Source organism: Heteronotia binoei, chromosome 3 (assembly GCF_032191835.1).
Source record: "Heteronotia binoei isolate CCM8104 ecotype False Entrance Well chromosome 3, APGP_CSIRO_Hbin_v1, whole genome shotgun sequence".
Taxonomy (NCBI): domain Eukaryota; kingdom Metazoa; phylum Chordata; class Lepidosauria; order Squamata; family Gekkonidae; genus Heteronotia; species Heteronotia binoei.
In genome coordinates, this window is record NC_083225.1 from 23463713 (window position 1) to 23480282 (window position 16570).

The 16570-nt window shown below is 43.7% G+C and overlaps 1 protein-coding gene across 3 annotated transcripts in view; it reads right to left on the reverse strand.

Moving 5' to 3' along the window:
• The window catches only part of TBC1D4 (TBC1 domain family member 4), a 126095-nt gene that overhangs the window by 76301 nt on the left and 33224 nt on the right, over positions 1-16570 (reverse strand). For all 3 annotated transcript variants that reach the window (XM_060233586.1, XM_060233584.1, XM_060233583.1), the window contains exons 2-4: positions 7187-7792; positions 4597-4686; positions 993-1097 (exon numbers count right to left, since the gene is read on the reverse strand). In XM_060233586.1, the coding sequence (XP_060089569.1) occupies positions 993-1097; positions 4597-4686; positions 7187-7792 (801 nt within the window). The remainder of the gene's footprint in view (positions 1-992; positions 1098-4596; positions 4687-7186; positions 7793-16570) is intronic.

The following is a 16570-nucleotide window of genomic DNA, read 5'->3' on the forward strand; positions in this document are numbered from 1 at the left end:
TTTATATACTTTTGAGGATGTATTCTATAAATGTTCATTTATAATTTAGCTATGTCTCTGCATTTATGTTATTTACTTTAAAAAAAAAGTATTTATTTATTTATTTTTATGTCTGTCTGCTTCATTCAGTTTCAGGAATCTCAGTTTTAAATAGTATCCCCGGTGCTACGATATTTGCTTATGTCCAAAGCACATTATGCAGTAACGATGGAGTACTCTCAGACTCTTAAGCCATATTATGCTTATATTGAAACTGTATTTTATCTAGCATTTCATCCCTGTATCAGTTTATTTGGTGACTCTTCTTTTTTTATTCTGTATCTTTTGAAATTTTTTAATAAAATTACTTATTGGGGGGGAAAAAAAGTTTGGCCATCCCTGGTCTATATATTGGTGGGATGGAGGAAATCAGTGGTACAACTGGAGTGGTTTCCCCACTCCAACAGGCGAAGACTGATACATGTATTAAGCACGGTTCAGTCACTTTAGTGGCACACTATGAACCTCTATTATAGCAGTCAGGGGTTTTTTTTGTAGCAGGGACTCCTTTGTATATTAGGCCACACCCCTTTTATGTAGCCAATCCTCCAAGAGCTTACAGGGCTCTTCTTACTGGGTCTACTGTAAGCTCTTGAAGGACTGGCTGCATCGGGGTGTGTGGCCTAATATAAAAATGAGTTCCTGCTACAAAAAAACCCCTGATTGTAGCCAGATAAATAACAAATTCTAGCCTCTTCCGCTTTTACTTTCTCTGATTCTCAGGGGCTTATGAAGCAGCCTTCATGCAGAAGTCAGGAGAAAATCGTAAAACAGATTTGCCCACAAAAGAAAGGAAAAGTTGTTTTGTACTTTTAAGTCTTCACAACCGCTGAGATGGAAACTACTAAAACAAGCTAAAGCCTGCAATGGGTTGTGCTGGGCTGAGAGAAGGCTATATTAGAAGCGTTTTGAAATTGAAAACGAAACACAGAAAAAAGCAGTAAACAACTTACCAAAGACTCGTTCGCACACTGGAATACATAGCAGACATACTGATTGATGCCCGGTTCAGTAGATTCTCGACAAATAAAACCAAAGTGATCGATGTTTTTTATGCCCTGCAGGAAGAAGTTTGGGGGAGGAGGAAAGAACCCAAAAGTTTTTTGTGTTTAGTTGACACACATTTGCCATTTTACCAAGAGTCAAAATGCAGCCTTACGCAGAATAATTTTCATCTAGTTATCCCCAATTGTGGTGCCTGCAATTGTGTTTTTTGGTACCTGCCTCCTTCTTTCCCAAAGCATATTTTCCCCAACATTAAGAGCTAATCCTGGACTTTCCTCCATCTCTTTGAAACAGCAGGTTCTTCAAAACAGTAATGTTTCCATCTGCAGGGAGCAGCCATACAGAAACAGCTGTTTTCTTTACATGGGGACCCTGGGCTTGAAGCTGCCAATATTGGATGACTCGGCTCAGACCCTAGGGTAGCCATTTGGTGGCTGGCTGTGCCCAGTCATGGTAATAGCAACGGTGCCATTCACTCAACATTCTCAGAACTCCAAAGGTGTCCACAGGCTCATCAAGGTTGGGGACCCCTGGAATAACTCAGCACACGACTTCATTTAAAAATACAGTTGTCTCATAAAGTAGAGCGGACCTCCCTGGAATGCAGATGACGATGAACTGCAAGCCTTGGTTTTGTTTTATTTTCCTTTTAAAAGTGAGACCATGCACGTGTGAATTCCCTCTTTTAATCAAGATAGTATACAGTGAGTTGAGGCAACAGGTAGGTTATGCATATAACCACTGAATATTCTAAAGCATTACACCCAGGGGTTTTTTTGTAACAGGAGCTCCTTTGCATATTAAGCCACACACCCCTGATGTAGCCAAGCCTCCAAGAGTTTAAAAAGGTAAAGGTAGCAAGCACCGGTCATTTTCGACTCTGGGGTGATGCTGCTTTCACAACGTTTTCACAGCAGACATTTTATGGGGTGAATTTGCCATTGCCTTCCCCAGTCATCTACACTTTCCCCCCAGCAAGCTGGGTACTCATTTTACCGACCTTGGAAGGATGGAAAGCTGAGTCAACCTGGAGCCGACCACCTGAACCAGCTTTCGCTGGGATCGAACTCAGGTCATGAGCAGAAGGCTCCAACTGCAGTATTGCAGCTTTACCACTCTGCGCCACGAGGCTCTTCTTCCCGTGTTTACAAGGAGTTTGCAGGGCTCTTAGTACAGGGTCTACTGTAAGCTCTTGGAGGACTGACTACATCAGGGGTGTGTGGCCCAATATGCAAAGGAGTTCCTATATGTAGATAAATAAAGCGCTGGTTACACCAAAGATTCCACTGCATTCAGGAAAATAGATAGTTTGCTCTCATTTAATATACCTGAAATATTTCACTGGCTCATGCTTTTCATACAATCACCTGGCCATTTCTGGGGTCTGTGGGACAAGACACCAATGTTGCATACCTTTTAAAGGTAAAGACAGGAGGAGAAAAGGACAGAAAAAAGTATCCAAAGACCTCTTCAATAAGGAGCCTGTCCTCCACTCATGGTGCTTATGTCACTTTAGAGCCATATTGTATATCTGATAGGAATCTTAGATATTGAGATTTCTCTCAGTTTGTGAAGCACGCAGAAAAATCTGAGTTTCTCTCTAGCAGTACTTCCCAGATTTCTGGGCCTCTCCATCCAAGATCGGGAAAACAGTAGAGCTTTCACCACGCTTTACTTATTACTCATGCAAGTACTCACCAATTATTATAATTTGTTTTTATCTCTTTGCTTAATCAAAATGTTAATCACTGTCCTTCAGAGTTAAGAAACTCTTCAGATCAGCATGGAAACTCACTAAAATTAGCATGGATGCTCATTAATGATTCTGAAGTCAAGAGACACTACAACATCCTTTATGTTTATAAGAATAACTTCAAATCGAGAACTGGAGCCGCCATTCCAAACAGATAACACGTGGCTCTGTTCAGAGCTGCCGTTTTCCACTGCCAGTCAAGAACAGAGAGCAAGGATTGTCACAAAAGTGGCACAGGCAACAAGACAAAATTTAAAAACAGCTTTGTGCCGTAAAGGCGGTATAATGGACCCTGCAACCACAAACCCAGTGTTCTCTTTCTCTGTGCTTATCTCCTAGCTGGTTGGTTCAACATACTAGAAAACAAGCAACTGTTTTTACCGTTCTCTACAGTACAAGGAAATTCACACTGCTTCTTCTGGAATGCAGTGTTATATTGATAAAGTACTGACATTCATGATTAGGTAACGGTACAAAGCTCTACACAAACACAAACCGCTCCAGTACTATTACAGTACTGAAAAAGCAATTTCAAATGATGCTATTTTAGTCTAGGAAAACGTGAACAGGACACAGAAATAATGTAGTATCTGAAGAAATAATGAAAACTGGTTATTAAAAAAGCAAGAAAATAATGTAGAAGAAGAAAGTTCTGATAGCGCACTTTTCTCTACCTTAAGGAGCCTCAATGTGGCTTACAATCACCTTTCCTTCCTCTCCCCACAATGGGCATCTTGTGAGGCAGGTGGGGCTGAGAGAGTTCTGCAAGGACTGTGACTGTCCCAAGGTCACCCAGCAGGCTTCATGGGGAGAAGTCGGGAATCAAACCCCATTCTCCAGATTAAAGTCTTCCACTTTTAACCAATATGCCATGCTGTAGTTAAGCACTGCCTTGTACAAAACTAGCAGTTGCCACAATTCAGCAGAAGAACGCCTTTTGCTTGACTTCAACATGTATAGCCAATGAGTATGCTGAAATGCATCTACACCACGTGGCTAAATGCTTCCTTGGGGGCATGTGGAAAGGTCTGTTCTCATTCCAAGCCACCAGGATTTGTTATGAATCATCAGTAAACCCACAACCAGAGAGTGATTACGGCCAGAATCAAGAAATGCCCTGTTGTTTTCTCTCTTTGCTAGCTACTTCTAAGTTTTTGATCAAGAAAGATTAGTTTTCCCCTTTATGACTGAACCAAGATCAAAACTCCTTGTCTCGTAAGTAGGTTAGTTATCGGATCAAAAGTATGCAGCGATAAGAATATAAAATGTGTCCTTTGGGTATGTACAATATTAAAGCATATAGAAGAATGCTGGTTGGATTATGGTTACGTCTTTCGAGGATGAGAGGAACTAAAGTGGGAAACGATCAATATGGATACGAATATGCACTTCAAACATCTCCAATCCTCAGTTTGCTCCAATTCCATTTGTACTATTTTGTATTATGTAGAATATAATATATAAACAACTGAAAGCAGAAAATACTGATGGCCAAGTAGACAGATATATTCTCTGTACTTCTATCACATGGCAAGGGACTAGGAAGGGCTGCCACCACTCTGGTAAGGGTCTGTATGGGAGAGCCCACCCAACCCCTCCAAAACTGCTTTCACCCAAACAGAGGGAAAGAAGGGATCCTGGGAGATTCAGGCCCTGTAGCTACTCCTACACAGGCTTATCTGGAGCCTGTAGGCCTCGCTAGGTCCAGGATCATGACAACTTCTTTCTCTCATTTTTCCCCTCCAGTTTGTTTTCTCTCTCCAAATATTAATACTGTTTTTCGAACTCTGAATACCCACCTGAGAACACGATGAGATATCTTTAAAGTTCTTCTCAAACACAACAGACTTAGAGTCTGGACTGATGAGGTTAATTTCAAATCGGCCAACCTTGAATAGAAAGTTGATGCACGTCAATACAAGATATATAGTTTGTTTTAATTCAGTAAGAACATTTTGGATGAAAATGCACAGGGTTTCCTAGCAGCTACACAAGGGAAGTATCACTTGTGCCTAACACGGGACAACCCGCTAACAATGGCCAGTTAGTACATTTGAGAGTCCTTTTAAGAACTTAAACCAGCAGTTCTTCCCCCCACCCCATTCTTTTTTAATTAAACTTTTTTTAAAAAAACCAACGATATACAAGTGCAGTCAAATATTCACAAAATCTTAATCCTTTAAATTCCCCCTCCCCCCAGACAAAAACATATATTAACTCATCTATACCATTATCCTAGGATTAGATTGAGACAGGCAAAGCGGTTCTTAAGGAGTGAGGTAACTGAAGGAAGACATCTTCCTTAGACTCAGGCTATTTTTGTGGGATTGGCTGGAACATTGTGGGATGATGTGGATCATACTCCCACCAACTTGTGTCTAAAGGTACACATGTCTGCTAGACAGCTGATTAGCCTCATTAATTTTTGGAGCCCCTGTCCTTCCCTCATACTTTAAACTACAATCAGTGCCAGTGTGTGGGTGCTGGCACAAGGCCAACACCCCAGGTAATGCACCGTTCCCACCCCGCATAGCCTGTACCTTCCGTCCACTGTGAGTCTGGCTGGGCAGCACACCTCCTATGTCTCTGTTGCTCCATCTCCTGGCTTCCGAAAGCTTCCGGAAGCCAGGAGAAGGAGCAATGGCAACCCAGCATCAGCACATTCTGAGGTTCAGGAGCCGCACCACACTGCCGGGCTTGCATATTTCCCTCGCCATGGAAGTGAGGGTGGGAGGGAGGACTGAAACCGGGGCCCTCTCCCCCCCCCCGGGCTGCACCCCAGGCAGTCATCTAAGGCTGCCTAATGGGCGCACCAGCCCTGTCTACTCCAGTCTTACAAGTGACAACTAGCCACTAACAGGCAGGACATGACTCCTAACACTAACTACTTACAAACTTTATTTTGAAGCATTTTTCCCCTACTGAACATCTCACTACACTTGTCCAACCATATATACCAGCATGCTGGTACACAAGGCACCAATGCTACATCTTTTCATCCTACAGCAACACTCTCCTGAGCCACAGGTCCCCAAAATAGCTGGAAAAAACCAAGAGAGGTCAAGAACCAGAGAAAAAAAGGCAAAGCTTAAGGGGGAACCATTAACAGAAGAGCAGAGCAGAATTTAGAACAGGCAGGGAAAGTACAAGTGTGAGGGGGGGCGGAAATACACCATTCATTCTCTTGATCAGACATGTTATAGACTTTCAGCTGCAAAAACCTGTATTCATAGCAATCTGTTTCATGAGATGTTCCATTCCTTAAGAAAGAAATAAAAGCTCAAGAGGATTGTCCTATTGAGCATCTCTCTCATTGCCACCATCTTAAAAAAAAAATTAGGACATCACAAGAAATATCTAACAAACAAGCCATAATTAAAAGCTGTTGAAACAGAAACAAGTATTCCATTCATAATCAACCACTAAGATATGCCCTTGAAAACAACCTGAAGGCGGGGAAAACCCCACATCATTTTGACATGTCTTCTGAACTTGTGGAGTCATAGGGTTGCCACTCTCCAGGTGAGGCCTGGAGATCTCCCACTTTTACAACTTATCTCCAGCATGCTGAGGCCTCTCCCCTCCCCAAGCCCCACCTTCTCCCAGATCCACCCCCAAAGTCTCCAGGTATTTCCCAACACAGACCTGGCAACCCTTCCCATGAATGGGCTTCTCAAGGTGGATAACATCAGATTTTAAAACATTAAAAACCAGTTCTTACAATAGCAGTTAAGAACAATAAAAGCACTAAAACAATTTAAAAGCTGGCAAAATATTTACTCAATAACCGTAGCAGCTGGATTAAATTATGAACTCTCCCTCAGATTCTGATAGTCTCCAATAAGGGATAGGAGTTGTGTCCCCTCACTTTCAAAGTGACTTTGTCTGATTCCCTCTGACCAGGGGTGGCCAAACTGTGGCTCTTTTCCACACATTGTGTGGCTCTCGAAGCCCCCACTGCCCCATCAGCCAGCGTGGAAAAGGCATTTGTCGCTTTAAATCACTATGTCAAGCCAAGTCAGCTGATGGCTTGGAGAATGCATTTAAAATTAAAGTTGCTTTCTTTCCACTTGTCCCTCCCCCCCAGCTGGTTGCCTTCCTTCCTTCCTAACTGGTGGCTCACAAGCACCTAATGTTCATGTCTTGTGGCTCTCAAACATCTGACATTTATCCTACATGGCTCTCACATTAAGCACGTTTGGCCACACCTGCCCTCTGACAGACACGTCACCTCCAACTGCCTGGCTACTGACCCACCAGAGACAACGAACAGCCCAAAAAGGCACTTTTCCTCAGCACACAGCTTCTCTTAAAGTTCTCTTCAGCTGGCAATGAGTAATCAGAGAGAGAGGGAGGTGCTATGAATTGCAAACTACACCAAGACCATACCTGAAACAACATGGTCCTGTTCTTCTCAGAATCGGAGGGCTGGACATGGCTGGGGGCACTTGCGTGTCGCCTCCGTGACTGCGTTATTAAGGTGTTGTCATGTACTTTCCTCTGCATAACACCCGTGACACTGCTGCAACGGGTGCGGAACTCCTGCTGATCGTCAAACCCAGAATCCTCCAAAATCCGCTCAGGGAAAGAGACACGGGAGCTAGCCAGGCTCGCCAGATTAGTCTGGCTCCCAATAGTAAACATCCCGGCGTGACTACTGCCGGCGGTGTCCGCGCCATCCACCTCCTCAAAGGGACTGTCCAAAGGAGAAGACGGCGCGTCGCCTTCATTCTCAGCAAGGTCAGTGCTGGATTCTACACTGCGCTGCTCGCTCAACAGTTTTAGGCGTTGGCGTTCGTGCTGGTTGAACTTCTCGATGCAGTCGTCGATCAGAGTGGAAGGGGCCTTTTTGTGAGCCACAGTCACCTTCCCACAGTAGAGGACCTCAAACTTCTGGGAGTTGTAGAAGGCATCTTCACTGTCTTTATTGGGTTTGACGTCCTCCTTGAGGGCGGCTTTGGAAGCTTGCCTTATGCTGCTGATCACATCTGGGACCTTCAACGAAAGAAGAGAGACAGAGAAATCTTCATTATGAAGGTCAAAAGTGGGGTGGCCAAACTGTGGTTGAGGGGACACATGTGATTCTTTCACACATATTGTGTGTCTCTTGAAGCCCCCACCACCCTGTTGGCCAGCGTGGAGAAGGCATTTGTCTCCTTAAGTCCTTTTGCCAAGCCAAGCCCTCTGGTGGCTTGGAGAATGCATTTAAAGTTGCTTTCCTTCCACCTCTACCTCCTTCCTTCCCCATCTATTTTCCTATTTACCTTCCTTCCTTCCAGCTCTCTGACATTCATGTCTTGCAGCTCTCAAACATCTGAATTTTCTTTCTTTTAACCAAATCGTTTAAAGTTAGTATAACAAAAATGTTTTGCTGAATTAAGGTGGCTTGCAAACACCTGAGAAGCTGCTTTTAAAAAATTTAGTGTATGGCATGCCCTGTTTTTTTATGCAGTGCCAGACTAAACCCTAGGGAAGCCCCTAGGGAGTCAAAAAAATTTTTTTTGGGGGGGGCTCACAAATTATCTCAGAGTTGGAGCGCCTGCCCCTCTGTTCCCGGCCCACACCGCAGCCTGCAGGCATCTTCTCAAAAGCCCCTTTGACAAAGCTGTGGGGGAGAAGCAGAGAGAGGCAAACTTGGGAACAACACCAACAGCCACCGCACCAGGCAAGTCAGGCATAGAGTGGCTCAGTTGCTGGCTGTGCGTGCAGGCTGGAAGGGCTGCAAGCAGGGGGGAAACCGGTGGGGGGGGAGCCAGCCCGGGGCTCCTAAAGGAGTGGGGGCCCATAGGCCAGTGCCTACTTGGCCTCATTGTTAATCCAGTCCTGCTTTTATGACCTCAAAAGGTGACACGACAAAGTTATCTTTGTTGCTACACGGCATGTTCAAACATTAGCCCTGTTTGCTCCACTCGCATAGTGAGGCTGGAATTATATAGCAAAATAAAGAGAACCCGCTGTAAAGATCTTAGATACAGGAGAGCAGGGAGGAATCACCTTCTGTTGCACTGACGTACAAAACCACTGAAAAAGCGCTGTATAGCAAGCAGATACGAAATCAACTAGAATGGCTGACGGGAAACTGCTGTTTAGAGGCAGCTTAAACATAAGTCTTGACATTTTTAAGATCAGAGCAATGCACCAATGCAAAACAGTGAGAGACCTCTGGTCCACACATCACAGTTGTTACAGGGGCCCATCTGAACTGGCTTTCTCCTGGCACTTTACCTCTATCCAGGGGTCGTTTTGTAGAAAAATAGGTGGTGGAGCTCAATAGCATAACTCATTAGCATATGCCACCCCACCACCAGCCAAAAACAACACGACGCAAGAAAGGAGAACCCCTGACAAGCAAGGTCCAGCCAGCCCAAGCAGGCCTCGCTCACCTGGGGCTCTCCTGGACTGCCCCCCTCCCAGTCAAAAGGCCAGCAAGCCACCCGCCGCCCAAAATCACATAAGAAGTAGAGAAAGGGTGGTGTGGGCTTCTCCAGGGGTTAATGAGGGCTGCTGGGGGTATGGCAAAGTTCCTGGGAGCTGGCTTGCTGGCTGCTCTCATAATCCAGGGATTGTTATGCAGCTGCATCTACTATTCAGTGGACAAGGTAGGTGGGGAGGAAGAGGGGGAACCCTCAGAAAGGTTCAGGAGTTCCGCTCCTGTGAGCTGCTGCTGAATTCAAGACCTGCCTCTACCACAACAATGATATAATACAGAGCCTTCTCCCTCCCTTCCCCTTACTGTGCGTTCCAGGATCAGTCGATTCCTGGGAACATCGTGGCGCAAAGCTGATACCCACTATGGGAAAGGAGCAGTGGCAGAAATTTGTCCTCCAATTCTGTTCTGCCAGCAGAAAGGACGGTGGTTCGGATGTAGGGCTTCCAATTTGCTTGCAGCAGGTCCCAGGTTCAGTCTCCCAGCATCGCCCCTTAAAGGATCTGGTGATATGAAAGACCCCTGCTCAAGACCCTGGAGATCCATTGCTAGTCTGAGAAGATAATACTAAGGCAGCTTCGCTGATTTTCTACACTAGACTCATGGACTCATAGAGTTGGCTTCTGTGATTCTAGTGTAGAATATCAGTTTGGGGACAAAGCTGAACCAGGATTAAAGGTCTAGTGTGGAATCTGCCATTATATTAGAAAAGTAGGGAAATGGCCTAGACATTCTGGCTTGAGCGAAAAGCTGCTGTTTGAGACATTCAGAGCTCCTCCGAGTTGTTTTCTGCAGAATTCCGGAGTGCAGTTCCATAGCGGCACACCTTTTGGGATTGTGACATCATTTGGAACAATGACACTGATTTCACGGTCCCTTCCCATTAAAGTGTTCAGGACTGAATGACTGACATCTTCAAGAGTCAAATGAGAACTAAAGAAACCACCCTGAAAGGGTGAGCACCATACATTTAAAGGTTTCAAAGAAAACTGTTGGCTATTTATTTTTCACTTCATGGAGTTCATGGAGCGGAACTACAGCGGAGGGGGGGGGGGAGCCCTAGGCAGGGAAGGGTTTAGCAGCTACATACCCTAATCAGGGGTGTCAAATATGCGGCCCAGGGGCCAAATCAGGTCCCCAGAGGGCTCCTATCAGGCCCCTGAGCAACGGACTGTCATCTGCTTCCTTCTCCCTCTCTCTTGATTCCTTCTGCATCACAACTTGGTTTGCACAGGAACTATAGAGCAAAGTATTTTTTTTTCCCATTTGCTGAGGCTCCTCCCTTGGGCTCCTCCCTGGATCGCACAGGAGAGATACAAAGAAAGCAGCTTTAAGACCTTGAGTGCTAAGTTTATATCTCCGCTACTTGGCATTACATTTTATGACACACATGGCCTGGCCCAACAAGGTCTCATTTATGTCAGATTCAGCCCACTCAACAAATGAATTCGACACCCCTGCCCTACATCTTCTGTTCTGTCAACTGATAACACTACTTTACATCTGAGTAGGGCAGAACCATTTTTAAAATGTACCACTGTCCTATGTAGCCATACCTAGAGACTGCTGAGCAATGTTCCCTCTAAGTTTAGTGTGAGCTAGCTCACAGTTCTTTAGCCTCTGGCTCACACATTTTTGTGTTAGCTCAGAAAGGATGGCCCCAGAGCAAACTAATTTATTCAGCAGCTCACAACTTTAATGCCAGTACCTCATGAAGTGCAATTTTTGCTCACAAGACTCCACAGCTTAGAGGCGCTGCTGAACTGCGCAAGCAGGCCCTATTGTAGGTTTCGCCCTCCAACTCATCGTAACTGGTTTACTACCATTCAGCATGGCAGGTTTTATGATAATTTTGCACGCACAGGAAGATTCGAATACAGGACCCATTCAAACACCCAGCCCAGTTTTTCACATGGTGTACTGTTAACATCTGCATCCATAACTTTTACCATCAGCTCTTAGCCATTAACCACAAACTTCCTAGACCAGGGTATGTGCTTTGGTAATTAAGGGGGCTCAGGGCTCTTTTTGTAGCAGGAGCTCCTTTGCATATTAGGCCACACCTCCCTGATGTAGTCAATCCTCCAAGAGCTTACAGTAGGCCCTGTAAGAAGAGCCCTGTAAGCTCTTGGAGGATTCACTACATCAGGGGTGTGTGGCCAAATATGCAAAGGAGTTCCTGCTACAAAAAAAGCCCTGAGGGGGCTTAATTCTGTGAAATGATTCCACTCATTATGGCATTTTTAAGATCACAAGGACTTCAGCTCTACAAACCTCAAAAAACTGCATTTTCAGTCATAATGCAAGTGTCCCCAAGAACACCTCCCTCTGCAGCAGCGTCAAGTAGCTTCATTGTGACACACTAATATTGTGTATGTCACACCACAATTCTCCATTTCAGATTCAAAAAACACCAACTTAACCTAATTTTGAAGGGGTTTAGAAAGGCAGCTGTAAAGTACACTTCAGTAGACTATGATGTTGGACACGGAAAGATCAAAAGAAAACAATCACATGTTTATAAAATTTTTAAAACGCTCAGTTTTTTGGTTTAATAAAGTATATATTTAATTTAAAAACCCTCTCCATTTGAAATTTAAACACACATCACCCCCTACGTTCTCCCAAAATGTATTAAAGAGAGAAGTGCATTGGAGAGAAGCTCCAATGCTATTCAAGTATCCAAGCTGAGGAATGCAGAATGTTGTAACAAGTATGGCTATTAATTTCTTTTGCAGATAAGCAATAACGTCCTTCTGCTACAAAAATTTATGCAAGCAAATGAAACATGAGTGCTAGTTAACTTTAAATATCTATATTAACTAATATATCCCAGATGAATCAAGATTAGCCTTATAGGTGCAGTTTAAGATGGAAGCCAAGTAGAAATAACCTCTTCCTCTTTAACATGTATTATGGTACCTTTTGGCCAGAATTCCAAAAGAATAGGAGAGGCATTCTTGTTTTGCAGAATACCAGAGGCAGTAGAATAACTTGCATTCATAGGAGTAGACCCTTTCTCCTATAAGTATGAGGAAGTTTCTCTTTCCACAAAATTGGCAGTGATTTCTCTGCATTTCCTCAGATTTGCTGTTCCCAGTTCTCCCAGTTCAAATAGTTGCACAGATTCTTAACAGTAACCATTACTGATTCAAAAGCAAAGTGTTTCCTGATATCAGACACAGGAAATGCATCTTCTGTCAACTATTCAACCAAAATACTTTTTTTGGTGCTCCATTTTTAAAACTGAACAAGCAGAGCCCCTTCACATGGTAAGTATTTTGCAGGTATAAAAACAAGATGATATTGGATTTATATTCCACCCTCCACTCTGAACCTCAGAGTGGCTCACAATCTCCTTCACCTTCCTCTCCCACAATAGACATCCACTGGGGCTGAGAGAGATCTCCCAGAAATTGTCCTTTCAAGGACAAACTCTGCAAAAGCTATGGCTGACCCAAAGCCATTCCAGCAGCTGCATGTGAAGAAGTGGGGAATCAAACCCAGTTCTCCCAGATAAGACGCCGCACACAACCACTACACCAAACTGGCTCTCAGAGTATTAACTATGAATTGGGGGAAAAAACAATACAGTGCAGAAAAGTTCTTCTGCTGTACTGATTGCAAGTGTCCACCTCCAGTGTAAAGACAAGCAAATAATGGGAAATGGATCCAATTGGTACAAAAAGTAATTACTTCTTATTACAAAAGCATTAACAAGAAACAAACCCCAGGTCCTTTGTACTAGCCAACACCTTGTCACAGTTTCAGCATAAAAGTAAATAATCTGTCATCTACTCCATAAGTGTTATCAACCTGATCGCAAAAAATACAGACATGGAAGACATACAATCAACGTTCCCTCTAAGCTGCAGAGTCTTGTGAGCAAAAATTCTGTTTTGTGAGCTACTGGCATTGAAGTTGTGAGTTAGTCATTAAAGTTGTGAGCTACTGCATCAATTAGTGTGCTCTGGGGTCATCCTTCTTGAGCTAAGACAAAAATGTGTGAGCTGGAGGCTAAAAATCTGTGAGCTAGCTCACACTAACTCAGCTTAGATGAAACACTGCATGCAATATATTGTATTTCTACCAGAAAACACATGCAAGGTTTGTATTTAAGAGGCTGTTCTACAGAGTTATTGATCGGTTGATTCAAATGTCAAGGGGATTAGGTACTTTGAAGAGGGATGGGAGTGGCAAACCAAACTGCTTGGAAACTCAATATCTTATAGCAGGGGCCTCCGCCATGAAGCCCACGGCCACTATGGTGCCTCCCACTTTTTCTGGCAGGTGTTTTTAGAAAGCAGGAGGGGTCAAGCGGGCCTTTTGCCCAGCAGAGCTACTGATTGGCTATGCAGGATTTTAAAAAATGGCTTCAGCAGCAGCTGCCACCACAACACAATGATCTTCACTGTGTGACAGAAAGTAAGCCAGAAAATATTTTAAGTAATATGTTCATTTTTAAAGGTATCCTATTAAACAGAGCTTCTGCCTGGAAGGTTGAGGAGTTAAGCAGGTAGAACTACAAAACCACCATGAATACCAACTATTTAACTTTATCTTCGAAAACAGTTTCTATGGTGGAAGGCTAACAAGCAAAATTACAAGGTCCGGGTTATAGAACTGCCTAAGCAGTTTCGGTGATAAACGGTAGCCATACTGACATGCAACCAAGTCCCAACTTGTTTCACAAACTATCTTCCTCCGAAGGTATTTCACTCCAAAGATGCCTCGACCATGGTCTCTTTTGTGTAGGGTTGCCAAGTCCAATTCAAGAAATATCTGGGGACTTTGGGGGTGGAGCCAAGAGCAAGGCTGTGACAAGCATAACTGAACTCCAAAGGGAGTTCTGGCCATCACATTTAAAGGGACCTCACGCCTTTTTAAATAACTTCCTTCTATAGGAAATAATGAAGGATAGGGGTGCCTTCTTTGAGGGCTCATAGAATTGGACCCCCTGGTCCAATCTTTTTGAAACGTGGGGGGTATTTTGAGGAAAGGCACTGGATGCTATACTGAAAATTAGGTGCCTCTACCTTAAAGAACAGCCCCCTCAGAGCCCCAGATACTTGCAGATTAATTCTCCATTATTTCCTATAGGAATAAGCCTCCATGGGGAATAGTAGAGTTCCCAGCAGACATTTCCCTCCCCTCTCCCCGCTTTCTGATGACCCTGAAGCAGAGGGAGGATCAAACCAGGGGATCCCCTGCCCCCACCTGGGGATTGGCAACCCTACATTTGTGAAACTGTCAGAACTAATTGAGACACTAATTTTATATGGGGAAAGAGCCAGTTCTTAAAACATTCAAAATGAGGAACAAAAACCTTCCATTCAACTAATCCTGGCAGAACATTCTTAAGCATTAGAAGAGTTACGCATAACCTCACTCCCTGTCATTTTGTTGTCGGCACAACCTCCTGCAACCAATATTTTGTCGCTGCAGCCTGTATCAGAGTTCGAAAGCTGCCTGCAGGCTCAAAAATGATGGAAACCCCTGTCTTATAGACTCCATCTCTGCTAAAAACAAAACAAAATAAAAGCCACAACTGCCTGCCCCCTTGCTTAGAAAGTCTTGGCTTGGATATCATCTAGAATTGCCAATCCCCACATGGGATTACAGCAATAAAGAACCACAGTTTCACGTGGGAAGGAAAAAATAACAAACTGTGTAGCACTATAATTGTAACAACAACAATACTGGGCTTATTTACATTGTGACGGAAGACCTTTGTAATGAGACTCTTTATGCAGCAAGATGAAACGTATTTCTAATTGGATATGGACGTTTCCCTTTAAGGGCTTTGCTGTTGTTATAATATAATTGCTATTATAGGGCAACACAGTTTCTATTTTTTTCAATCCCCAGGTGGGGGCAAGGGATCCCCCGATACAGAGGCCCTCCCCCGCTTCAGGGTCATCAGAAAGCGGGGGGCGGGGAGGGAAATGTCTGCTGGACACTCCATTATTCCCTATGGCAGGGGTGGCCAACGGTAGCTCTCCAGATGTCTTTTGCCTACAACTCCCATCAGCCCCAGCCATTGGCCATGCTGGCTGGGGCTGATGAGAGTTGAAGGTAAAAAAAACATCTGGAGAGCTTCCGTTGGCCACCCCCGCACTATGGAGACCGATTCCCACAGGGTATAATGGAGAATCGATCTGTGGGTATCTGGGGCTCTAGGAGAGTTGATCAAAAAGAAGGTGCCCCTAACTTCATTATTTCCAATGGAGGGAAGGCGTTTAATAGGTGTGCAGTCCCTTTAAATGTGATGACCAGAACTCCCTTTGGAGTTCTATTATGCATGTCACACCCTTGCTCCTGGATCCACCCTCAATGTCTCCTGGATTCACCCCCGAAGTCCCCAAATATTTTTTGAATTGGACCTGGCAACCCTAATATCATCCTATAAACATCATCCTATACCTGCTGATATACTTTCAACATATTTAATATTCATTGTGTGTCTCTTCACTATCTGCTTTCTCTTCTGCAATATTTTTGGGAAGGTTCCTTCTCTTTTGTGTTTTTATTTATTATTTGTTAAATAGTGAGTTCGATACATGAAGAGACTAGGTCGCAGTGATCAAAAACTCTCTATTCCAGTTACAGCATGGTAACGGCTAGATTAAGACTGAGGAACTGGAATCCATTAATAATAATTAATTATATTATTTCTTTCAGGCTGACCTTCATAATGGATTTGGATGCCAAGGAAAAAAATTACGTCTACAGTGATTTTATACCTTCCTTTGTTTTCTATTCTATATATTATTATAAATATATTATTATGCTTAATTCTAGTTTATACCACTGTAGATTTATTTAAATTTAAACAGAGAAATAAAATACCTGGGGTCTTCATCTACTCAGGCTAGAAGAATTTCAGTGTGGGACTTGAGTTCATTATTAATCATTTTGCCGAGTGTCGTTTTTTAAAAAATTTGATATATATAAAAACTGAGAGTCAGTTTGGTGTAGTGGTTAAGTGCATGGACTCTTATTTGGGAGAACTGGGTTTGATTCCCCACTCCTCCACTTGCAGCTGCTGGAATGGCCTTGGGTCAGCCATAGCTCTCATAGGAGTTGTCCTTGAAAGGGCAGCTGCTGTAAGAGCTCTTTTAGTCACACCCACTTCACAGGGTGTTTGTTGTGGGGGGTGGGGGGAGAAGGTAAAGGAGATTGTGACCTCTCTGAGACTCTGAGATTCAGACTATAGGGCGGGATATAAATCCAATATCTTCTTCTTCAATACAGGTCAATACATCATGTAGGTCAATACATCATGTAGGGGATCCATAAGGGGATCCCCTGAAGATCTATTTTATGCTAAAAAGCAGCTTTGGGGA